The 26,170-nt window shown below is 41.6% G+C and overlaps 1 protein-coding gene across 4 annotated transcripts in view; it reads right to left on the bottom strand.

Annotated features, from left to right (window-relative positions):
- The window catches only part of Phactr1 (phosphatase and actin regulator 1), a 474,687-nt gene that overhangs the window by 421,818 nt on the left and 26,699 nt on the right, over positions 1 to 26,170 (bottom strand). For all 4 annotated transcript variants that reach the window (XM_076573230.1, XM_015991023.3, XM_076573229.1 and 1 more), the window contains exon 3: positions 25,691 to 25,837. In XM_076573230.1, coding sequence (XP_076429345.1) covers positions 25,691 to 25,837 — 147 coding nt within the window. The remainder of the gene's footprint in view (positions 1 to 25,690; positions 25,838 to 26,170) is intronic.

The raw sequence follows: 26,170 nt of genomic DNA, 5'->3' as shown, positions 1-26,170 counted from the left end.
TATTTTCTGTGCATTGAAGATGGTATTTTCGTAACAAGCCATATCATGTAAGGGCACAAACTAGTCTTCTGCCTGCGTTTTAAAAACAATCTAAGCATCTTCAATATTATTCTCCCACCCAACATCTTATTTCCTCAAGCCATGACTGAGCAGGAAGAGGAGAGTAAACATCCATTTGGCTATGTAACTCATACTTGAGGTTTCTTACTTTCTTAAGTTAGGGGAGATCATGGATGATGGGCAAGAATAGAAACAAAACATGAAGCAATATGTCTACTTTGTTACATGGCTGTTTAATAATTGGGTGGGATTTAACTAGGAATCCATGAAACTGCAAATGTTGGAATAGAGAATTGTAAGTGACCCAAGGCATTGCTGTGTCCACTGAGAACTGATCCTACCCCTGCCTAAGGGCAATGTCCACTGGCAAGAGGAACCCTTTCGTATTGGGGGTGCAGACACAGTCAGGACAGCAGCCTAGGGGTCATTTAGCACCCGTCTTACTCCGAGCCCCACTTTCCAGACTCATCCTTCACACCAGAAGGTAGAAAAACTCCTCTCTTATTTGGCACATTAAGTTTGTAGATGGTAATGAGGCTTGTGTTAAATCTCAAACATGCTAAAGCAAACAAGGAAATGACAAACAAACACAGTGCTGGCTACCAAAGAAATACTTCCCGGGCTGATGTGAAGATGTGTAATTTAAAAACTACTGTTGATAACCGAAATATGAAAGAACCTTGTTTGATTAAAATACTGTATTTGGATTTCAAACAAAAACATCTTCAGAAGATTTTTCACTCAAATGTCATTCATGTGTTCAGACGAAGATGACACTTAAATAAAAGGACCAGGAGAACAGACAACATGGCTGTATCAGCGTTACAGCCTTTACACCCTGAAGCATACTGCCTAGGATGCAAAAAGTGCCTAGCAAGTAACTGTTCAATGATTTCTTTCATGTTCGTGGCATATGTGTGTTTAAATACACTAATCTGCTCATGTGCACATGTGTGTGCACGTGTGTGTGAGTGTGTGTGTCTACTGTGGTATATGTGTGGTGTGTGTGTGGTGCATATTGTGGCATTTGTATGTTGTGTGTGTATTGTGGTGTATTGTGGTGTATGTATACTGTGGTGTGTGTGTGTGGTGCATATTGTGGCATTTGTATATTGTGTGTGTATTATGGTGTATGTAGGTGTTTGTATAGTGTGTGTGTGTGTGTATGTGTGTACTGTGGTGTGTATGTGTTTGTGTGTGTGTGTGCACCAGAGCTCCAGAGCTTGGTGTTGGGATGTCCTCTTTTACCACTCTCCACCTATTTATTTATTTATTTATTTATTTATTTATTTATTTATGGTCTGCTTGATGAACTGGAAACTCGCTGTTCTGTCTAGACTGGTTTCCAGGAGCCCCCCTCCCCCCAGCTGCCTGTCTTCCCCACAGCACCGAGCTTACGGAAGTGCACCACTGTGCCTGACTTTTATGTGTGTGGTAGAGATCCGAATCCAGACCTTCCGCTTGTGCATTAATTACTTTCTCTACAAACCTGTGTCACCAGCTCTGGCTAATTATTATTTTCTGTTTTATTTTTTTCTTTTTTAATAATGAAATAAAATATAATAAGATAAAAATTAATACCTTGGAATTGGGTAACACGAACAGAAGATAAAGAGCCCAAGAGAAGGCATAAAAAACAGAGACCCGCTTGTTTTCATACTTGCAGATCTCATAAAAACACTAAAGTGGAAGCCATAATCTATACACAAAGGACCTGGTGCAGACCCGTGATTTCTAATTAGTTAGTTTAAAATGTTTTTACATATATAATTAAGTAGTTTCTTGCCCATGGAACCTCTGAAAAGCACTGGTAATGTCTTTAATCTAATCTGGAGGTAGGCAGACCTGCTAGTACACTGTGTTCCAGTCAAAAGTATTGGCAGGAGATTATCTTGAATTCTGAAATCCTCAAATACCAGGCTTCTAAAAAACTCTCCAGCATTAGAGAGAAAGAAAAGCTGTCTGCTCCCAGATGCCCATATGCACAAACTGCATTTCACTCCATTTTGTGTCTTGCATGAATTTGCATATTTTCTCCACCATAATGGATTTAAAAAAATATCAAATTTTAATTTGCCATTTGATAATCACAAATAAATGAAATGTCCCAGGGCTATCCTGACTACCATAACAGAAATTTAGTATTAGAGTACAGTGTCATTCTGTCACTTTATGCCCCACAATGAAGTTTCCATGAATGGAAACAGCTTTATGCCCTCACATTGTATTTACTATGTGGCTAGTTAACTAGGTGGCAACAGATTGCTATATCCAACTTTCTCCAAGCAAGTGCTCTTGAAAAATAGTTAAGCTGTTTATTTTAATTTTTTTCCAGAGGAGGTGTTATTTCATTAGAGGTGGTTTGAGGGTCCATTTAGGAGAGGGTCACACATGTTAGGGACCTGCTCATTTGTAATGTTGAACAAAATGTGAGGCAGCATATGCCCCTGAGTAATTGATTAATCTGTCGAGGAGATGGATGATTAGTTTTGTCTTGGAAATAGGAGACCGTGATGGCACTGGAAACTGTCCTTGCTCATCCTTTTGCTGGACTGGTGAGGTCAGCAAAACCCCTGCCTAACACTCTGAAAAATCACTGGAAATTCACAGGTCATTCATTTGCACACATGCTCTAAAAATGACCTAGAAACTGTCTGAGGACATCATCTTTTACTAACAGTAATGTGCTGCTTAATAACAGGAACATATCTTAAGAAATGTATTGGTAGGTGATCCTGTTACGTGTGTGCTTACAGAAACCTGATGGTTTAGCCTATCATACAGCAATGCTTAATGGTACAGACCAAGGACCCTAGGGGCACAAAGAATAAACCGTGAGATTAAACCCTGCAAAAGGAAAAAGCTGCAACCAAAGATACAATAAACTTGAGATTCAGGAGCCTTATGCCTGAGAAACAGCAGACTGACAGGAATTTTTTGTGAGTGTAATAAGCACACTCCAAAATAGTGATTAAAAGTATAATAAATGTATAAACCAGTGACACAGGTATCACCACCACCACCACCACCACCATCATCATCATCATCAAATGATATGTACTGTCCACAGATGTATGTGTTGCACTTGGATAGGCTGACAGCATAGTGGGTGTGTTAAGTATTGCCTAGCATGTGAGTTGAATGTTACATTATGATGTTAGATGGTTATTGTGCCACATAGAAAAAAATTTAGCTCCATTACATTCTTACGGGAACACCACCAAATATATGATCTGTTGTTAAACAAAATGCCATGTGGCACTTGATTTTAATTTCTTTTGGTATTTAAACTGAATCTGATACAAAGGCATGCTCTTTTTTATAGCCTCCAGTAAAAATGCATGGATGTTCAATTAGACAACTGTTGGTTATCCCCAAAAATATATGAATGCCATTATTGTACTACTACTGGGAATCTCTCCAGGTTGTTCACTGTTCTAGTTCATAGGGGTGGGACTATTGACTGCTTTCCTTCTTCAGAAGGTTACATAGTTCCAACCCTGAGAAGTTACCTATTCCTAAGTGGTCAGCTCTAAACACATGTGAATGTGAGTAACATCAAATGGACTAAGTGGGTTGTGTGTATATGTACATGTGTATGTATGTATGTATATATATATACATATATATTATAACACAATAATAATTAAAAAAGCCATAAGCTTGAAAGAGGGTGAGGGAAATGAGAGGATTTACAAGAAGAGGGGGGGGGTAGAAATGATACAATACAGTACTCATGTATAAAATTCTCAAAAAGTAAAAAAATTGACATGAACAGTCTGTCTCTGAGCATGATGTTGCCTTTACATCTCTCACAGATTCATAAGGGCTCAAAAAGTAATTGATCTGAATATACTCTTATTGGTTTGACTCTATTTACTACGAAGCCCAGGGAAGTATAGTACCCGTGTCTAGGTCTCAAAGAGTCTAACACAGAACTGAAATGATAAATTCTGAGAGTACATTCTGAACTACAGGGTTATATAGGTAATCATCACAAATGTTAAGCACACATGAACATGTACAAAGAAATATTATGCACACACAAATAGACATATATGTAAAAGTAAATCTTAGAATACCTCCTATGAAAAACATTCTCAGCTCAAACCAACAGTATCTCCGCATATTTAAAGTGTATTAACTTGTTCTGTGTCCCACTGAACAGCCTTCTCTGATTACTGTGGCTTCTCTGTCTTCCACTCCAATCCAGACTATTTAGATTCAACATAACCTTGGCACAAATTCTTGGAGACAATTGTTTTGTATGTGGTTACAATACAATTTTCAACAGGTCATTTGATTACCGTATCAACTAAGTAGTCAGCACAAAGTACACAAGAAATAAGTGCTAGCCTAGGAATGGGCAGGGAGGAGGACGCAGGGATGGACTCGTGAAACAAGCAGGGATTTCTATTTCTGATTCAGGATGGGATATTTTTGTTGAAGCTTGGTATTTTTAAGCATTATATGAGAAACAGATATTCTGGCAAAGTGAAATGTCCATGTGGTTTTAAAGGATTTTTTTTGAAAATGCCAAGTTGATGCCTGGAGCAAATATTCTCAGCTCAGATATTATGAGATCTGTGAAATGTAAGGGTTTATATTAGAACCAAGATGGTACTTTAGCTGACAGCCTTCTGGTTCTATCATCATGCCTCTCCAGGCTAGCTTGAAATGCAGCATTCTAAAAAAAATATCCTATTTAAAACAAAGGAACCAAATAAGTAAAAATAGTACCTTTAGGAAAAGTGGCAGAAAAACACACTGGTGAATCAGGTGAGGTGACCTGGTGCAAACAATAGCAACTGCATGTTAAGACTATGCAGAACATGAACATCTACTGTAGCACCAACCAAAGGTGAAGTTTCAGTTGTTGATCGACAATTAATAAAAAAAAGAAGGTGAAATGGAAGCTGTTGAAATAGCAATAACTGGACTTTTTATATGGAGATGGAAAGTTACTTGCTTATTTTTGTGGTTCTGGGGATGGAACCCCCCCATCCCTAAACAGATACCAATAAGTAGGCATATATTTAAAGTTCAGACAAATGCAAACAGCAACCACTGCCCACAAATGACTATGTCCAGACTTGTAGTAAAGAGACAGGTTTATGTGATACCTTTAGTAAGTTCATCAGAATTGTCATAGCTCTTTTCCTTATTTTAAAGATGCTATTACTATCATACATCATTGTTGAAATTTTATACACAGGTCTGACTATCTGACTGGTTTTGTTATAAGTTTAAATTTTATAGGGAGAGACATTCCAGGACCTCTGTACTCATGAGCTTGAAGCAATTGTGGTTGCCTGCACAGGATCTGCACAAGATCAAGCCAGTCAGCATTCTGGAGTGATAAGTATTCATGAGCCTAACTGAGGAGCTATGGAGAACTGATGACTTCTGGGAGAAAGAGTCAATTTATTTTAAGGGTGTGGCTCCTGGTGGTCTGACCACGCTCCTATAGATGGCCCACACATAGAAGTTTATGAATAGCTCGAATTGGGAATCCATGGGTTATTAAATTTTTTAAAAAGAGAGACAACACAAATTTGGGTCGGATCTGGGGTAAGTTAAAGAAGAGAATCAGGGTGAATATGATCAAAGTAACATTATATGAAATTCTTAATGAATTAATAAAATATATATTTAAAAACAAAACTACTCAAATCTGTGATTGATACATATGCTGTAAATATAAGAAAAGCGATAGAACTGAACAATGTAAGTGGGTGGATTTTATGCTTATTGTTTATATCTTTATCAAGCTATTCAAACTATATTTTTGCTGGCACTCATTTTAAGAGAATTTAGAGTCCAGAATCAATCATTAAGATGAGATGACAGAATCACTGGTAGGCTTAGACATAAAGAATGACCAACCAATAGTTATGAGGTAGCCAGACCCAGAGAGGCAAACTTTGCATATTTTCTCTCATTTATAGGTGTTAGCTTAGAATCTTCAGATATGTATGTTTGGTTTACAAATAGTCATGGAAGTCAGGAAGTTAGTAAGGAGCTGTAACAGCTTGCTGTCAAGGGGAGGAATAGAGAATAGAGTGGTACAAAAGATTAGGGGGGAATAACAGAACAGGAAGGGTTAAATTAGGGTGAGTGTGGGAGAGCATGGTGGGGGAGGGAACTGAGGGAGGGATAACAGCCACTAAAGGCCTTTTAAAAAGCCCTATGGAAGTCTACTACTGTGGAACCTTTTACACACACACACACACACACACACACACACACACACACACACACACACATTCCTCATCAGAGACTCACAACTAAACTAGATGCTAAACATATTTCTATTTGCAGTAGATGGTGATTAACACAGCTACCCACAGCTAAACCTAACACTGAGAATAAGAGAATGCAGAATGCTCAGCCCTAAATAAGATATTTATATATCAAAACCCCTCCGTTAAGGCTCAGGGACTATTCTCGGAGAGGGCAAGGAAAGAATGTAAGGATTATGAGTAGTAGATAACTACAAGGAAACAGTGTCTTCTAGGCATGAAGCTGTCCATGTGAACTCATAGCAGTTATGACAACACGCACAAGACCTGTGAAGCTTAAGTTAGACCAAATCCTAGCATAGAGAGAGAGGGTTAGACGCAAAGTCCCGCCCTAGCTGAGGAGCCAACGACAATTTTAGCTTCTGGGAGAGAGAGAGTCAGTTTTCTTTGAGAGTGTTATCTCCTGGTTAAGTCAACTATGCTTTAGTGGAAGACCACACATCCAAGAATACTTGAGCAACACAAATTGGACTTAATGTGTTTAAAGAAAAAAAAAGAGAGAGAGCATACACAAGCCTGAGCAGGTAGGGAAGGAGGGTTGGATCAGGGAGGGGTTGGGGGACAGACAGATAGTATCAAAACACATTGTACAAACTTCCAAGAATAAAAAATTTAGCAACCACAGGGAGGTTCAGGAATAAGAGAAGTTTAGCATATTTGTTTTCTAGTTAACTACTAATTCCATAGATGCCTACTGTAATCTGAGGTAAGAAATCATTCGAATACCAGTTTACCACACTGTGGCATGTTCACTCAATGAAATGAAATTGAAAGCAGAGCCATTTGCTATGATCTGTAATCATTTTGAATACTTTTCTATGTTTAAACAACACATCCTAGAGTAGTCAGAGGGCATAAATTGTAGACAATAATGTTTTGCTTTTGATGTTTTACCAAGCATAAAAAGCAATGGACTTTTCAACTTAAGAAGATGGTGAGGGTGATATTGTTTTAATTAGTAAGTTGTTGCTTAGGATGAGTTGATATCATGCTGAACCCCAATTAGTCGATATTAGTAGTTGAGAATGATGAGACTCACCTCCAAATACCATTGACTCCATAAAAATGTCAAAAGTACTGCAGAAAGAGAGCATATGGCGCAACCACTGTGGTGGGGAAATGTTACTTAACAGATGAATGTAGGAGAAAGGCCACTGTGCAGAGCAGACACAGAATCTCTCCTTACACTTGAAAATAAGCCTGGATAGATGAGGCACTCAAGGGAAAGAGAATACCTATCCACCAATGCCTAATGCTTTAAGAGATTTCATTATTGCTAGCTCATGCTACACGATCTGCTTTCCCCTCATGGAATCTCTCTAGCCAACACACTTGTAAACGCAGTAAGCCGTTTGGAATTGGAGTATCTATAATTAATGTTGCTTGAATAATTCTGTGGCAAAATCAACATGTAAACCTTGCATGTCCTGAGTTAGGATATGGAATGTACCCAGCAGTGTAGAGAACAGGGTCTCTCATTTAGGGAGAAGTCTGGTTGATCAAATCTGTGTGTAACTGAAGCCCCGAGCATGGCTTGCGTTTCACTTCTGTCCCAGCACAGCTACACTGTGGGCTCTTGTCTTTCATTCACAGCCAGTGTCTTCAAGCAACAAATCCTTACTCTCGCTATCTTCCCTCTCTGCTCTGCAGCTAAGCCTCTGCCACTCGACAGAGAGAATCCTTAAAAAAATCACTGGCTGTTTTCTCTCTGCCAAATAAAGGGAAGATGCTTTAGACCTGCTTGGGCTGACTGGTGCTTTTGAACCTGCTGGGCTTTCAACTCCTCTAGAAAACCCCTTCTCCCCTCGCTCTCCTCTCCCATGCTGCCTCTTTATTCTTCCTTAGCGTTTATGGTGGTGCCTCTTCTCCATGGGCTTTTGAAAGGACGCCCCTTGACTGGGAACACGGCTCAGTGACAGAGTGATTGCCTAGTATGCACAAGGCCATGGGTTCCATCTCCAGTGCTACAATAAAACATAAAACCTTAAAGGTCCTTTCTGTGTCCTCTGCTAATTCTCAATCCACAGGTTCCTGGCCTCATGCTTCCCAACTTTTTGTTATGGCATGGACAATATAGACCAGCATGTTATTTTAAGGCATGGCAGGGGAAAATGATTAGCCTGATCATACCTAGTATGTGTGTGTGTTTGGGCGACTGCATTAATTAACTACAGTGAATTCTTTTGAATCATCCTGAGTTAATCAATCCATAACTTCCAGCAAAATTCAATACACTAGCAAAATTTTTTGACCTCAGTAAATTCTCCATTGCTGCTCACCTGTATGTTCACTACTTGCTGTATCCTTCAGTAGGATGTCACCGCAAATCTACCATCTGGCAGTGAGCTCACACATCCACCCAATGAACAGCTAACTCTTCCCCAGTTCATTAAAGAAAAACCCTCCATCTACCCAACTGGCCAAGACAGAGGCTTAGAGATGACCCATTTTTCCCACTCACCCTTTAGAGTCAAATGATTATGAGGTCCTTACATTTTCCTGCTTTCTAAAACGCCTTGACTCCACATCGCTCAACAAGCCTGCTATTTCTTTCCCCCTTGCATCTTGCCAAATATCAACAAACTATCTTCCCAGAGAAGCAACGGTCCACCGTCCTGTGATCAGGAGCTTTGGGGACCCAACCTCAAATTGTCTGCTTTCCTTCTCAGTCTCATCTGAATTTTTGTATTCACATAACAAGCTTCATCCTTACCGGGTGTCTTTTTCTTTGCACCATATGCATGGAGACTGCCTCCATAGACACACTCTTTCCCCTGCTTTACTGGGGACATCCCTTACTCCTGAAGTCCTGCCTTCACTGAGAAGCCACAACACAACCCATGCTCCTGCTGAGTAATGATGCTGTGTTGTCTGTCATCCCATGGGTCTGGAGACTGATGCTCTGATGATCCATACCTTCCATCTCCCAGCTGCTCCCCTTTACCTCTGTGTGCCTCCACCTAGAGCTAACTGTGATTCCATGGGCCTTTGATACTTTGCAGGTCATCTATGAATAATTTGAAAGACATGCATCTAAAGCCTTGTGAACTAGGAGAATGTAAACAAAATGTATCTGTGCTGTTTTCTCTGATTAAAAATTTGTGTCAGCTCATGAAACATTTTTGCCATGCTCCTGCGCACATGGTTTCATTCCTACTCATTCTTTGAGAAGCAGTCCAACTGTCTTCCTTTCTAAAGGGTTGTGATACTGGACAGTCTCATGTCATTTTTGGTGCCCAGTGAGGCTTTATGTGAGCGTTGACTATGTCCCTATCTGTTTATAATCCCACCCAACCAGAGCCAGGCTCCTAAGAACAAGGGGACATATCTATTTAGATATAGAGATGCTAAATGATATACTGTAAAATAGATTTATTAATGCCTGGAGCTCTGGTCCTATTATTACCTCTTTTGGGTAATTTTTAAATAGTTTCAGAGTCACCACAATAGAAGGGCACAGCAAGGTAGCTTTCCAACGAAAGGGCAAGAAGACCTGGAGTTTTCCCTTGACTCATACCCTGCCTCCCACATTTAGTGACATTTCAGATTGCATAACCACCCCCAAGCAATTAGAACCATAAGTGACTAAACACCATGACTCTGTCACATCTTTGACCTGCCTACTGAGTTAAATACTTTACCCTATAAGTTGAGTTGCCTGGGGGAGCTCTGGACCTGCCTAGTCACAGCCTGAGCTGTGGTGAAGGACAAATTGTTTCAGCCAAGGCTCGACCTAGGGGGCTAAAGAGGTTTTTCTCAGAGCCTGTAAGCAGATCTGCATAGAAGGGAGGGTTAAGGCGAAAACAGCGACTCATGGAGAGATCTTGCTGCTGAGCCAGCTGGCTCTGCTCGCCCGAGTCTGTCTGCAGCTCTTCTCTCAGCAGGTGCACAGTATCTGCAGCTTATGAGTATCCTGGGCCCACTGGGCTTCTGCCCCTCTAATCACACCAGCAACCATTTCCAGAGGGCTGTGTATCTCATACCATCCCAAGATGTTAAGCAGATTGCCTGCTTTGAGCCTTGTAACAAATACAGGCATGATTACTCCCCCAAGTCTACCCATGGAAAGTAAGGCACAGAGGGCTTCTTCATCAGCTAACCATTGGTCCCGTGTTAGTGTAGGCTTGAATCCATAGCTCGTGGTCTAGATGAGACCCCTACCCTAACCAAGACTGGGACTCTTTTATTTTTCAAAACATAAAGAGAAAGTAAAAATAAATCCCTCCATCATCCTAACACATTATCTTAATTTGATAAAAGCTATCTTTATCACAGTGGACACTTCCCAAGGTCTGTCCTCCCATAGAACTTTGATGGTGGTAACTGTTCTTCCCTGGATCTCTTCCCTGAAAACGGCTTCCTGGTATTCTAGCTTATAGCAACAAAGAGAGGGACAGAACTATAGGCCTAACTACAACAAAACTGGCCCCAAAACTATCGATTCCAGTTCCCAAATGGCATCAGCTGCCAGGCGTCCTTTTGCTGTCTCCCTGGTATTGGAGAGCAAACCCAAAGCCTCATGCATGCAAGGCAAACCCTCAGTCAACCTTTCTGTGCCACAGGATCTCATTGTCTGTATCAAAGAACAATACCAAACCGGCTGTGGGATAGCATTTAGAGCCAAGGTGGTTAAAGCTTTTTGTTTCGTTCATTAACTCAGCTAGATTAGGTTGAAGTAATACAAGCAGGTTCTGCTGACACCTGTTAGTTTTGTCTTGCTATTTTTCATCCTTACACCATTTTTTTTCATGCACAATCTCTCATTCTCAATCCATTGATGTTCTTTTTCCCATATACCCGAATACCTGGGAATGATCAGATTTCCTTTGTTTTTTTTTTTTGTTTCCTCCCTCCCTCCCTCCCTCCCTCCCTCCCTCCCTCCCTCCCTCCCTCCCTCCCTCCCTCCTTCCTTCTTTCTTTAGTTCTTTCTGAGACAAGTTTTCTCTGCATAGCTCTGACTGTCCTAGAACTCACTCAGTAGACCAAGCTGGCCTTGAACTCAGAGATCCACCTGCCTCTGCCTCCCAAGTGCTGTTATTAAAGATGTGCACCACCACCACCTACCTATACGAGGAAAATTTTAACACAGGCAAGAAAATCAAACACTGCTGTCTGTGACAGCACACAGAGCCCACGCAATGCACATAACTAACAATCCCAAGTCTGATGGTCAGCATCACACATGTAATTCTTTATGTTTTTCACTAAATCATGCTTTGGGAATAAGAAAAGGACACAAAGGAGGTTCTAATCTGTTCAAATCCAGTGCTTAACTGAGGTCTCTGTTTCATCTGCAGCTGCATTTACTACAAGTTAGCAGCTATTCACAAACCAAGAAAATAAGTCAAACATTTCACTGCATTGCTTAAAAACTCATGAACCCTTTAGAAATTGAATCACAATTTACAGAGAATACTTTACGGAGGCCTACTGTGATGACTTTTCAGAAATTCTAATGAAACTGCGTGGAGGAAAGACGGGCTGGATGAATTCAAAGAACTCTTGACTTTTCATTTAAGATGGAACTTTCCAGCTTGCAAGGCTGGTATGGAAACATGGCAAATGACTGAACAGGTACTCAATTGAAAGCATATTCCAAACAGAGTTAATGTATTACCATGGCATTGGCCAGTGAATGTAGCACTGTTTCATAACACACTGGAATGTTGATCACCTTAAGCTTACTACTGAACAGACTGGAAAAGCAATCCACATCTCTCTTGGTAACTATCCAAAATACAGTGTACGATTATAAAATAGTTTCTACAATAACAGCCCCAAACTGCCAATGACACACACATAATATCCGTTTTAAAGGTGGAAAACATATTTTCATTGGATATGCTTACAAATCATCACCCTAGTCACACACCGACTTTCCATTTAAAATAATAGAAAAAGCGATAATAAAATTACCTGTCAGCATGCTTTTAGTTCATTCAAAGTAAATAATTCTTGGAAAGGCAAGTTGCCAAATTAAATTAGCCCACAAAACTGGATCCTTCAATATTTTTAGCAACACAAGAAAACAAGTGATAACATCTAGACCACATGCAGGGGTAGTTAAACAGTACCTACAGTGTGTCTACTGAATGTCCCTGTCAACTTTACAAACTGTAGGGTGCTGAACGAAGACATGTTTAACATCCAGCCTCTAACTTACAGACTGTGTGCTGATTAACACACTGTACTCTGTTCGAGACCAAGTTCAAGTTGCCGCTATGTTGACATTGATCGTGGTGTTAGGATAAGCTGTGCATGGGCAGTTTGTGGGAACGTACGTGAGACTGCCCCATCACGGTGCCGGGAACTGAGGTGCGTTAAAGTGTGGAATCTATGAAATCCCCTGTCATTGTCTTTTTCCTTCTGTAGGGACCACAGAGCTCAAAAAGTTCCAAATTTCTCACTTACAAGATGTGTTGATTTATTTCAGTTCAATTCTTTCAATATTTAAATGATTTTCTTACTCAATATGAAGGGAACCTGCATCTGATAGCAAAATCAACCAAAACTTCCTCTTGGTTTGTGGTTATCTCAAGTATGTTGAAGACCAAGGACGGTCTCAAACATAGAGTGTGATTCAGATTTCGGTGTGGCTTATTTTATAAACTTAAGTATGTCTTTCAAAAACATATCAAATGATATTATATTAATAAGTATGACTGAAAAAGAAAATTCTGAGACAAGTAGAAGCATACTATGGTCATTTCATAATATCTGCTTCACATTTCATAATATTGAAATGAACAGAATCAAAGATATTCTTATCTCTAAAGTACAGAAGATGTCATGTCTCATGTGCTTTGCAGAATATTGCATTGCAGAGTCAGACATGGTGGCATGCCTTTCATCCCAGCACTCAGGAGGCAGAGGCAGGTGGATCTGAGTTCAAGTCCAGCCTGGTCTACAGAGGGAGTTCCAGAACAGCCAGAGCTACATAGATAAACCCTGTCTCAAAAAATAAAATCACACACACACACACACACACACACACACACACACACACACACACACACACACACACACACAACACTACAGTCAGGTCTGGTGGAACAGCACCATTATCCCAGCTACTTAAAAGGCTAAGGCAAGTGGATCATATGTTCAAGGCCATAGCCTGAATTCAAGGCAGCTTGAGCAACTTAGACCCAGACCCCATCTCAAAATACAAATTCAAAAGAGGATTAGGAAATGTATCTCATGGTAGAGCACTTGCCTAGAATGCAGTGTTGGGGAGGGGGCAGGAACTATGACCCTCCTTACTGTCTAGGGAATCACTATGGCAGAGACAAATTAATGATACCATTGTAAAGGGATGTGGCAATCATCAAATCAAAGGACTAATTAGTATTATCTTTACCACAACTTTTAGGAGTGAAATAAAAATGATGTAGAGACTATCAGCTCTGTGAACCCTTCCTGAAGAAAGAGAGGAATGGAAGAGTTGGATACATCATCCCATAGAGACCTGACTGGCTTGTGGATAGTTCGAAGAGAATAGGTTTGTCTCCTTGCTCTACAGCTTCCACATAAGATACTGTTGGAGGAGGAGTTAGGATGGGATCTATGGAGACCCCCATAGATGTTACTAGATGATGAAGAGAAATCCAACAGTCTGTTGGAAGGATGGAGTGCTTACCAATGGTTCTCATCAATTCCTTCACTTGACAAATACTTCTGAGTATCGATTGCAGCAAGAGCCTCTCCCCAGCCGCAAGCATTTAAGGCAGAACAAGACAGATATGGCCCCTTCTTTCAGAAAATAAATGCCTCTTTTCCTGGATGTTGAGTCTACGTATGGATTCCATTGTTGATGGAGGTATGAAACACTATTAAATAGATAATATGACTATTAAATGAAATGTCAGAATAAAGATAAGTCAACTTTCCTATTCCTAAAAATTGTCCACATTTTTATATAGACTCTTGATAGAATAAGACACAACATCAAGGTTTTATGCCACTAAGATAAATCATGTCTATTTCCTCCTAGATTCACAGGAAAGGTGCTTACTGAGCACCTATTGTGCTGGTTCCTCAATTTATATCTCCCTTTTAGGCAATTTTAATAATTCATATATATATATAATACAATTACATATAATACAATGTATATATTATATGTGATGTTAAATATATTATATATAATTGTATATAATATATAAGACATATTATATAACCTAACATATAATGTATATAATATATTACATACATAATAGGTAAGCAAGCTGAAATTCAAAAGGATAACAATCTTGCCCCCAAATTTCCCAGTAGTGTCAGAATTCAAATACGTATCTGTGATGTAAATCCACTGTGACCTTTCTGTACTGTGACACTTTCCTTGGTCATCAGGTGATCAGACCATTGTTCACCACTGCCTGACTACAGCAGCTCCTGAATGAGCCAAGAGTTCCTAGACCCTCTTGTATGAAGAAATGAGGTCTGGTCTGGTATTCACTACCTTGCAGTATGCATCTGCTCCCAGCCACACCACCTCTAGACTTTCACCACAGCAAGGAATCTTATTCTAGAATGAGACAAGACCAGGGGCGGGATAAGGGGAGTTACCACGACATAAGCCCTGTACAATGCTCTGCTACTGGAGAGAAAATGAACTGAGCCTCAACAACCAATTTGTAGAAACTAGTCTGAGGGAGAAGATGAACATTTTAATGGACTGTATGACTTAGATACTTGTTTTCCTGTAACTCACCAAAGAGCAGGCCTGGGAGAAATGAGACCAGTTAGAATTTAGGAAAGACACCAGAGTGCACTGAAGTTTCACTGTGACTACTGGACAGTATTTGATCTTCGCAGAGACTGATGGAGGAAAGTGCTTTAAAAACCAGGAAGAACACTGCAGCAGCCTTGACACAGCTTGGTGTCACAGAATGCATTTGCTCAGTGGCCACGAATGCACACGTTGTCAACCAGTATTCTAGTATCCATTCATGCTTTCATTTCCCCAAGTTCTGGGTGAGGAAAACTTTCCCTTGAACACCAATATCTGTCCTGTGCTTTGTCTTCTTCTATGCCTTATTATAACCTATGTGGTTTCTCTCGGAGCTAGTACCCCCATTGCGACACTATGTGGAGGATGACGCTTAGCAATAAAGTAATAACACCTTCAGATTGGAATCCTGGTATCATGTGAAAAGGAATTACATCTCTCACAATCGGACCTCCCCCCTCAGCATTCTGTTTAGTAATATGAATGAACAATGTGCTTAATGGCTGTTCTTGCTTTCCTTTCAGCAATTTCACACGAAAGATCTTAACCAAGTACAGTGATGGCTGGATTTAAATTAAAACCATCAACCAATATTTTTGAATGAATAGTGGATAAGTGTGTACAAATAAGTCAGTGTGATATCGATATTATATTCCTATTTCTGTCCAGTTTGTTTATGGCTATGTTAGGGTGTGCCACCTGTTATAAATGAAGTAAGAAGCCAGGGAAAATTAAAATTGTACCTGATATAATGGTTATGTCAGACATGTCAGCACTGGCTAACTCCAGTCAGCATTCTGTTCTGTCTCAGTATTTCCACTTCATTGGTTTAGCGAGTGGGCTCAGAGAGGCTCCAGGACACAGGCCCTGGTGCCTATAACTCTGTTCGGTTGTTCTTATAATTAGCCTATGAAAGGGCTCAGCAGATGGAATGCTTCTTTATGAGGAGGCTTTAGAACAGAATTTGTTCAGACAGATCACATTATGTGAGTTACAACCCAGAGGCCAGCGGAGGGAGTTAAAAGATGGCTTGAGCATCCTTTGACCTGACCTGGTATTATTTTTATAGATGTTCCAGTTGGTCTTAGATTTAATGCACACTCCATTTCTTTAGCTGCTATTCTATCAACCAAGTAGGACGTGTGGATTCAGATTTTGATGAACAAGAAAAAATATGAGAAAATCTCCTGTTTCTAAAAACTGAAATGTCCTCAAGGTACCTGAAAAACATAGCCATGTGAGTTTTAGTTACAAATACAGGAGCACAAAGAATCTTCAGACCATCAAGAGGGCCAAGCAAGCATCCTTTACAGCTACTGCTGGCAAGCCTGTTTGCACAGCGGGTTTTGTGGTGAGAACTGAGTGGAGTGTGGAGTACAGGGGCCACCTTTGGCTAAACTGCACAAACCGCATTAATGATTTATTATTGCATATGGACAGTAAGCTCCTTTCATGCGAGGACAAGGGAAAACTACTTTGGGCATTTTAGCACTTGAAAAAAGAGGCAACCACTGAGCAATCTTGCACAATTCGAAGAATGCACTGAGTACCTAGTGTCCTTAAAACTATTGACTAAATGTCTTTCATATCAAATATAGTAAAATACATGTATGAAATCATGTGGCATGATTAGCTGTATGCAATAGGGAATAAGTGATAAACCAGATTTTGTTGTGGTCTGTATTATTTAGCATAGCTTTGGCCCTAGAAAATTTGCTGAAAATGTTTACTTGTTCTATGAATGAGATCCGTACTTTGGGGGAAAGAGCCTTGGAAGTGTACAGCCCCAAATAAATGAATAAGACTCCAGTCACTCACACTTTTCTTTCTGCCTGTTCTATTTCAATTGAACAGCTTTAACAACGAGAAATTGTTTCTAGCACCGCTGTTTTGCACACAGAGCAACTCAGTTCTAAGCACAGCTGCTGACAGAAGTCCCTTTTCTCCTGGAGAAGTGGCTGAGCTGGATCCAGCCAGCTTTGTGATCGGTCTATAACAAGGCTCCTGCTGCAAGGCAGTGCAGGCGAGGTCTGGAGTAAATGCAGGGCAGCTGGCTCCACAGCTGTGCAAACTGTAATTCCATGGTGTGAGTGGGAGGAAATGAACAGCCCTAGACTTCCGCGCATCCACAGGGGACATTTAAGTCTTTCTCTCTCAGAAATAAAGGTTTTGCTTTGAAACTTCTGCTTATGTCTTTGTAAGGCTAAAGCAAATAATTAGGGCATTTAGTTGGGGGAAGAGAGAGGGTGAGGGGAAGAGGAGAGGACAGGAGGTCATGGAAGGAGTGCCAGCAGGTTATTTGGTTGTCTGGTACCCAGCAAGGTCCATGCCCCCTTGTGGCATTCCCTGTGGTTCTAGGGTGGGATAGAGGTGCTTTCAGGTTCCTTCTCGAGCATCCCCCTCACATGGGAAGGTCAGGAGAGCAATGAGAAGGCAGAAGAATTCTGAAGTCCGAAAGCACTTGTAAAATTCGAGCACTGTGTCTTGTAGTGAGAAGGAGATTCTACGGAGACCCCACTCTACACAGGAAGAACTGACAGCAGATGTGTGAATATGACCTCAGTTGATACAATGGTAAATGTGTCAGCCCTTGGGACTGCTAGAGGTGGAATTTAGGTTTTGGCCCTGGCAAAGGCAACACCTTAGGGGGGTTAGTTTATGTTTCAGTTTTTGTTCCTATGCCTTACTTTACCAGAGGTAGAAAATGAAAGCTGTCCCAGTCTCCTGGACCACATGTGCTCCTGTCCATCATTTGGCAATTTACTATGGGAAAGCACTCTCAATCTTGGTTCTCACAGGGACAAAGACAATTAGGTAGACTGTTAGATAGGTTCAGAATGTGATGCAGATCATATGCAGGCGTTTGGGCTTTGGGAAACAGCAATTCTGTAAATCATCACAGAACTTCGTGTCCACCAAAGAGAAGACACTCCCCTTAACTACCCAAAGGTAAGATGTTATGCTTTTTAGAAAATCTCTCTCTCTCCCTCTCCTCCCTCTCCCTCTCCCTCTCTCTCTCTCTCTCTCTCTCTCTCTCTCTCTCTCTCTCTCTCTCTCTCTCTCTCTCTCTGTAAAATGTCAGAGGATAACCATGGGTGTCATCATTGCCTTCCACCTTGGTTGAGACAAGGTCTCTATTTGCCACTGTATATTCAGGCTAAGTTGCCCATGAACTTGCCAGGATTCTCCTGTCTCTGCTTTCCATATGGTTGGAGAAATTCTGGGATTACAGATGTGTGGTGGGGGTCATGCGGTAGGGGTCGTGTGTGGTGGGGGTCATGTGGTGGGGGGGATGGTTGTGGTGGTACTGGTGATGATGGTGGTGGAAGTAATGGTTGGGAGGCAGGAGTACCTTAGAAAGATGGATGGAAGATGCAGCAGAAGAGAGAAGCAGGAGAAGAGAGAAGCAGGAGAGTGCTCCTTCTCCACTTGTAATAACAAACACTCACCGTGTGCCCAGCATTATTTTGGGCTTCACATTCATTAAATTATTGGGTCTTCAAAACAAACCTCCATCAATTCTATTTTACAGAGAACCCAGAGGACTGAAGGAGGGAAAATGAGATGCCTCACAAAAGATGGCACAGCTGGTGGCCGAGTGGGAAGCAGAACCCAGGAAGTCTCCAGATTCTGTCCTTCATCGATGAAGAAGGCCCCCTCACCGTCAGTATTTCCACTCTTGTCGGGGCTCATAAGCTATATCTTATGTATTGATGGTATAATGACAAATACATTTTATGGGCTTGCTTGTTCATTGCTGTTTTCAACTTTAAAAGAAATTACATTGTCTCTGTGGGCTTCTAAAAGTATCTCCTCCCCTCCCCCCGCCCTCCGGCCCCGCGCCTGTACCTGAGGGCTACACCAGTCCTGACTTCATAGTCCTTTTTCTCTATTCCTTTGATTAAGTCTGAGTAAGAGAAGAAAATTTACCTCACTCTCAACCATTCAGAAGAATCAAGTGCTATTTCTTTGCAAATACTCCAAATTCCCACAGGAAGCCAACAATTAAGTAATATTTATCAAATTGTGAGTTGTAAAGTCATTTGAATGGATTGTAACCAGTTGTTTTATAATTAAAATATATTAGAATGGCACAGAGCAGGAGGAATAGGCTAGAACCATACAGAAAGCATCCGAGTATACTTAACAGTTATAAGTATATGTGTGAGTCCAGCAGGGTGAGATGAAGTTCATTTCTTACAATGAGTCTCTGCTACAGTTCTGTCTTGTAATGCTGATTTAGGATATGCTCCTATCTCCATTTCTTTATGTCCTTCAGCTCTATTCAGCTTTAAATGTGACCTCTGAGCTGGGCGGTGGTGGTGCATGCCTTTAATCCCAGCACTCAGGAGGCAGAGACAGGCAGATCTCTGTGAGTTTGAGGCCAGCCTGGGCTACAGAGTGAGTTTCAGGAAAGGTGCAAAGCGACACAGAGAAACCCTGTCTCGAAAAACCAAAAAAAAAAAGTGACCTCTGGAAAGAGTTGATGATGTTAGTTTACTCTTTGGGATTAATCATGACCTTTCAGAACATAGAGTTTGATGCTGTATCTCATGATCTAAATTCTAGTTCTTCTTGGCTGTAGTGCATTCACTACATTATAACTTCTCTATGACCTAGTTTGCATGTACACACAGGAATAATGCCAGTCTCCTAGAGTCATTGTGAGACACGAATGGGCAATGCCTATAAAGTCCTCAATACAGCAAAGTTAGTAAATGCTGTCTCTCTAGTACATGCTCTGTATATGGTTATAACTATTGACTTCTATGCATAACCTCATTTTAGTTAGACACTTGTGTAGTTGCTTGTTTGATATCTCCACTTAGATGTTTAGCAAACACCTCACTCTTGGCAACCCTTTCTTGGAACTCTGCCATTCTGCTAACCCCAGCAGGCCCTTCTATCCTCACTACTCAGGTCAAGCCTCTGAAACACCTCAGGCTCTTCTCTCCTCACACTGCACATTAATCCATCAAAGAAGCCCATTGAGCAGACAAGCAGCTCTAAGTGGAGTCTGCAGTGTTGATTGCACCATGCTGGCAACTCACCTTTTCTCTGTTACCATAGCCTCCAAACTGGCTTTCCTACTTCCTCACTGTGTATGACCAGATCCCATTCCTTCTGGAATCTCTTCTCTTATTCATCTCCCTCATTCAGTCCTCTCTAGCCACATTGGGCTCCTTTGTATGCCTGGAATATTCTAGCTTGAGGCCTTTTCTCTGGCCTTTTCTAAGCTCTCTTCCCTACTCCATATTGCTTATTCTTCTACCTGAATTAAAGAACTTGAATGAAGTCCCTTCTTCTCCCCACTGTCAGTCTTACAGTCTACCCTTCTTCTTCCATGTGAGTCAACTCTTAGCCTGCTTTATTCACTTTTTCCTTTACATGCATTAATTTATAAAATACTATGAGATGTCCTCATAGATTATATACCAAATGTTGTTAATATGAAAAAAATCCTCAACCCAAAAGCTTCAGAGCCCCCTTTTTTTTAGCATGATTGATTTGGGGGCAGGAGTGGATTTTTGATTTTCTATTTTTCAGAGTATAACTAATAAAAGCATCCACGTGTCCAGAATCTGCAAATCTGAAAAACTTATGATTCCAAGCATTGGATAAGGGACATTCCACTGTATATTATTGTTCAAAATCCATTTTAGAACCTAAAATTCAAGAGAGTAAGATACTATTTATTTCTTTTCATCATTGAGGTTTAACAGTGTCTGAAAAGTCTCTGATTCATAGTTAACTGCTCAGTTTAATATTCTTAATGGAATGAATATCACTAAGTCAGTATGAATAAAGGGCCTAGGTGGCGTATGGGAGAAATGTATGAGTAATAGAGAGTAATAAAGCTCTTCCTGTACCTTTGAGTAAACCACAATTTTAATATTAAACTAACATGTAATTTGGTTAGTTGAAATGCAGAGATAATGAGGCTTTGTTCAAAATACTTTACACACACACACACACACACACACACACACACACACACACACACACACCACTCCCCATGTCTATAGTCACATCCTAGCTACTTTAGCATCAGAGATTCTACAGATGATTAGCAAAGAGTAACTCTACAGGCCACTCTGAAAAACAGTCTGCTTTAGTAATAAAAGATATCTTTAAAAATGCATTGATATACAACTGCTGTATTATAACCTGTAGCTCATTTGTTTCTGACAGCCTATGTGTCAATGGAGAAAAGAAAGATGTTTTGTAGTTCATGGCCAGGAAAGTGCCTGTAGATTTCAAAACTTTATATTGAAGGTGTGCCTGCCGTGTGACTTGTCTGTGCATAGATTTACCTTCCCTAGTTATCTAAAAAGATAAGAGGAAAGCATACATCTTGCATAGTATTCAACTTTAATTATGAAGAAGAGGTTACAAGTCTTGGATGTAGCTGACCCATCCATTCTTAAGGTATCCAAACTCAAGCCAGTTATGACTCCTTTTATTCCGTGGACCCGAAAGATTGGAAGAGACCAGTGGAAGTCAGAAACATCTATCCCTCAGTATGATCAAGAACAAAAGCAGAGCCTGGTCCGGTGAAGGATATAAACATGCTGAGGTTGACCATGCTATTCATTTAAAGTTTCCAGAGATAAAAAGCAATTCTGAAGTGTCAACGAAGAGCTCACCTCCTGGGGCCAGAGAGAAAGAGATCATTGTGCATAAGCATGCAGACCTGGGTTCATATTACCACCAAGATAAGAAGCATGGTTGTATGTTCACTTGTAAAACCAAAGCTATGAGGGGTGGGGAGTGGTTAGATGATCTTGGATCTAGGTGGTTACAAGCCTAGATCCACTAAGCCTATCTTGAAGGACTAAGGTGGAGAGTGATGAGGTCACTCAGTGTCCTCTGGCCTCTTCACATGCACCTGTACATATGCATGTATGTGTGTAAAACACACACACACACACACACACACACACACACACACACGTCTTCTTATGTGTCACATATTATATGGGGAGTGGGTTAGATGGTCTAAAATTAACCAGAAGGAAGCTAGAATTTTGTACTTGACATCTCTTTAAGATATTTTATACGTACATCAATTATTTTCCATCACATAACACCTTCATTCACTTCAGTGCATAATTATTATTATTATTATTATTATTATTATTATTATTTTTTTTGGTTTTTCGAGGCAGGGTTTCTCTGTGTAACTTTGCGCCTTTCCTGGAACTCACTTGGTAGCCCAGGCTGGCCTCGAACTCACAGAGATCCGCCTGCCTCTGCCTCCCGAGTGCTGGGATTAAAGGCATGCGCCACCACCGCGCGGCTTTCAGTGCATAATTATATAGAACTTCAGTTTTAGTGTCACTTACATACCAAATATTCTATATCATATAATATACAGGTAAGTGGAGAGCGCATAAGGAAGGTACCTGCCTCTTCAATTCAGTGAGTAAATTATTTCATAAGGCAAGAAGATAAATTCTCTCAAGCTAAAGCTTAGTGATGTTCATTACTGCTGCTGGCAGTGCAAACCCTCTCCCCTGTTACACAATATCCTTTCAACAATTTGAACTTCTTAGGGGAAATAAGTAACCCTCCACCCCCATTGTCCAAAATAAGACCTGGTGTCTGAATGCCCTACAGTGATACATTGCCTTCAATTTCTTTAGCATTGACATTATCTTCAGCAAGCATCCATCTATCAATACTTGTAACTTTGAAATGTTGAACAGTAGTTAAAACCCAGGAAGGGCTATTTGGGTTAAATAAAAGACATGGCTCAGAAAATTTCTATTCTCTCTCAGTCTAGACACAACTGAAGTTGGTATTTCCACATAGTTGTGAAAGATCCATGCTTTCTTACTCTTATCTAATTCTTGTGAGGGTGTAGGTGAAGAAGTATATCTTACACTCAACTTTGGACTTGTTTCCAAAATGATGTTCTTAAGTTCTGTCAGGGATAGGGCATAGTTGAAAGAATGCTCAAGTTTTTGAATAGTTTTCAAAATATCCAGTCCTCTTTATTCAGCAAATATATGGGTTAGTGGATGGAGTTTGTATCCAAAATGAATTCATGATCATCAAGAAAAATGAATACATGTGTATAAGTATCTTCTTCGAGCATTGCAAAACGTGTAAAATATTAAAGATGGACTTACACATAATGAGTGGGTTTGGGGAGGCAACTATTTGCCAGAAGTACTCTAAAAGGATGAGAATTTATTCAGGAGTAACAAAGAATAACTTTGTATTTGGGGGAACAAGGAAACAGTAGAGGACTGCTTGCTGGACTAGTTGCTTATAAACTGCTGTTAAGAGGCAAATCTTGCTAGGCCCATATTATACAATTTATTGAGAGTGCGCAGGCTCCCCTGTTCAGCAGCCCTGATAACGACACTAATAGCTTAATTACAGCTTCCTGCTTAAGGAGATAAACAAGGCTGTTTGCTTTGTCTCTTCCTTTAAATCAGGGGTTACAATTACTTTTAAACACAGTGGAAAGGCACATCTGTGAGTGCATCTACTTTGTTAGGAAAGCAACCAGAAACCAGCTGGAAAATAAAGAAAGCCCCAGGAGTGAGCAGGCAGTCTAACGTGGTGGTGGTGGGGGGAGTCCCATTTGAGCATGGAGTAGTAGACATTAGACACAGTAAACAGGCAGCAGTGTGTGTGTGGGGGCAGGAATAGAAATGTTTTTGGAGAATATATTTTCCCGGGATTCCCTCAGAGACATCACAGGAGCGCTCCCCTCACTGCTGTCCTTCAGGCAGCCATGTCTCTGCTCCCCATCTTTCACTTCAGCACCAGGAGGTCAGGACAGCTCCTCAGGCTGCCTTACAGAGCTGTGGCTGCCTGAGGCCTTCAGCATTTTCGCTAAATGGTGTTGATCTTGTTCTTGGTACCTTTAGGGAGACACAGTGGGGACTGGGTCCATGTCTGGCCTGTTTACTTCTAGATGAGATGAAGACATGTTATGTCTGAGCCAATCTTTTAGTTGGACTCCAGAGCAATTTAACCAGAATAAAAGATTAAGTCATTGGTTTGAATCTGGGGTTCAGTGTAATTGGTAGCTGGAACTTGAGACCCTTCTTTAATGCTTTATTCTATTACTTTGTTATAGCACTACCAGGAAGGCAAACAATTTTTATGAACTGTACTTTAGTTCACTTTCTTTTCTACTAAGTTGAAGACACCAACAATTCTTTAGTCTGGGAGAACAATGTTCATCCTAAAAGAAGCACTTTCCAGTTCTTTGGAAGACTTCTCAGAAACATGTGCTGGACCTGGAAGGCACAAGCAGGGATTCCCAGAGGAGCACTATCAACTACTACAGCATGCCACAATGACCAGACTTCCACACTGAAGGTCTCTCCCCTCCAATTACAAAGCCAGGGGCAACCATTTAGGAAGTGACCACATACACATCGTTTGAAGAGTCAAATCACTAAGAAGAAAACATACTTTGTTACTCTGGCCCAGTCAGTTCCCATTGTTTTAGCCATTAAAAAGCTGCTGACACAGTGAATCTTTTTCTCCAAGCAGCCGTCTTGTGTCTAAACTCTTCTCCACAGGACATCACATACTTATTCTTTGCTCCAGCACACATGTGTGCACAAAACGCACTCGCACGAGTGCGCACACACACACAGACACACCAATTCAGTTCTTAATTTTTTTTTTAAGAAGTGCTGTCTGATTTTTAAAACTTATTTTGAAATTGAGCCTTAAGGGGAAAGCTCTCACTCTGTTTGCCTAGGCAGCATGGAGAGGAAGAAATACAGGTAGGGAGGGCTGGGGGTTAGGAGCCATTCAGAAGAAGTGTTCTGTGAAGTTAGTGGTGAAAACTTTTTAGGAGAGAGCAACTCCTCCGCTGTGAGTTTGGAGCAGAAGCTGGAAAGGACAGACCGGTGTCTCTTGTTAGGTGACCCGGGGTGCCCGAAGCACACCCCTGAAGCATAGTAATTCTGAATCTCTGGGTCCCTTCATTTACTCTTTCCCCTCCTCTCCTTTATCCCCTCCCATCCCACTCTCTCTTTTCACTTAATTTTATCTGGGCCACTTGGAACTCATGGAGTCCACCCAACTGCTTGCTGTATACCACGCTTTCCTCTTGGCTTTCCAGTCGCTGTTCCCAGTCAGCCCCGCCCCCTCCCCCGCATCAGTGAGGTGGTACCCTCCAGACAAAATCACCCGCGTCTGAATGTCACCAACAAGTTCCACCCTGTAGTAAACCCTGCCGGCGACAGCCTCATCCAGGAAGCCCTGCCATCTCCTCCGCCCACAGCCGCGCGGCATTCCCTCCCCGCCAGTGATTCTTGGGGTCATTGTTACCACTGACACTTTCTTTTCTTCCTGGAAGGGGAAAGCCCGCGTGGGTGTCACTGGCTGGGTGTAAGGCTCTACGCGCTCCCCTCCCCCACCCCTGCAATACACACACATATATATACGCCTTCCCCACGCGGGCGACACAAAGGGAGCGAGTGTAAGAGCAGGGCGCCTGCAGGGCAGGAGGGCGCAGGGAGGGGGCACCAGGGAGGGGCGGGGGCTGATCCGGCCCAGGAGGAAGGGAGGGAAGGAAGCAGGTGCTAGACACCCAGACGAAGGCGAGGGGCGTCCTTACCTGCCCCCAGGTTAAAGGAGATCCTGGCCTCCGCGAGATACGGCGTGTCGCTCTTGGAGCGGACTCTTCTGATGGGCCGCCGGTCTATGTCATCCTCCGAAGAAGCCGCCATTAATGTGGGAGGCAGGAGCAGGGTCGCCCGGCGAGCTGAGAGGAGAAGGAGATGGAGAGAGGGGGAGGGAGAGAGGCGGAGAGGGGGAGGAGAGGAAAGGAGGAGGCTCACACACATAGAAAGGGGGAGGGGAGGGGGAGGGGAGAGGAGGGGAAGGGGGCAGGGAGGGTGGGGGAGAGAGGGAAAAGGGTAAAAAAAGAGGAAGAGAAAGAATGAGAGAAAGAGAGCAGAGAAAAGGGTGAAGGGAGAGAAAGAAAATCCGTTAAGGATTGGTGGACTGGAGCAAGATCAGGTTAGCCCTGGTCTGTGCCCAGGGCTCCCCCTAACTCCTCTCCCAGCGCCGGGCCAAAGGGTCAGTGCTCTTGGCC

The sequence above is a fragment of the Peromyscus maniculatus genome, chromosome 5 (assembly GCF_049852395.1).
Source record: "Peromyscus maniculatus bairdii isolate BWxNUB_F1_BW_parent chromosome 5, HU_Pman_BW_mat_3.1, whole genome shotgun sequence".
NCBI classification, from domain to species: Eukaryota; Metazoa; Chordata; class Mammalia; order Rodentia; family Cricetidae; genus Peromyscus; species Peromyscus maniculatus.
Note: the sequence above shows the minus strand (reverse complement) of the source record. Positions and strands in the feature narration are given on the sequence as shown.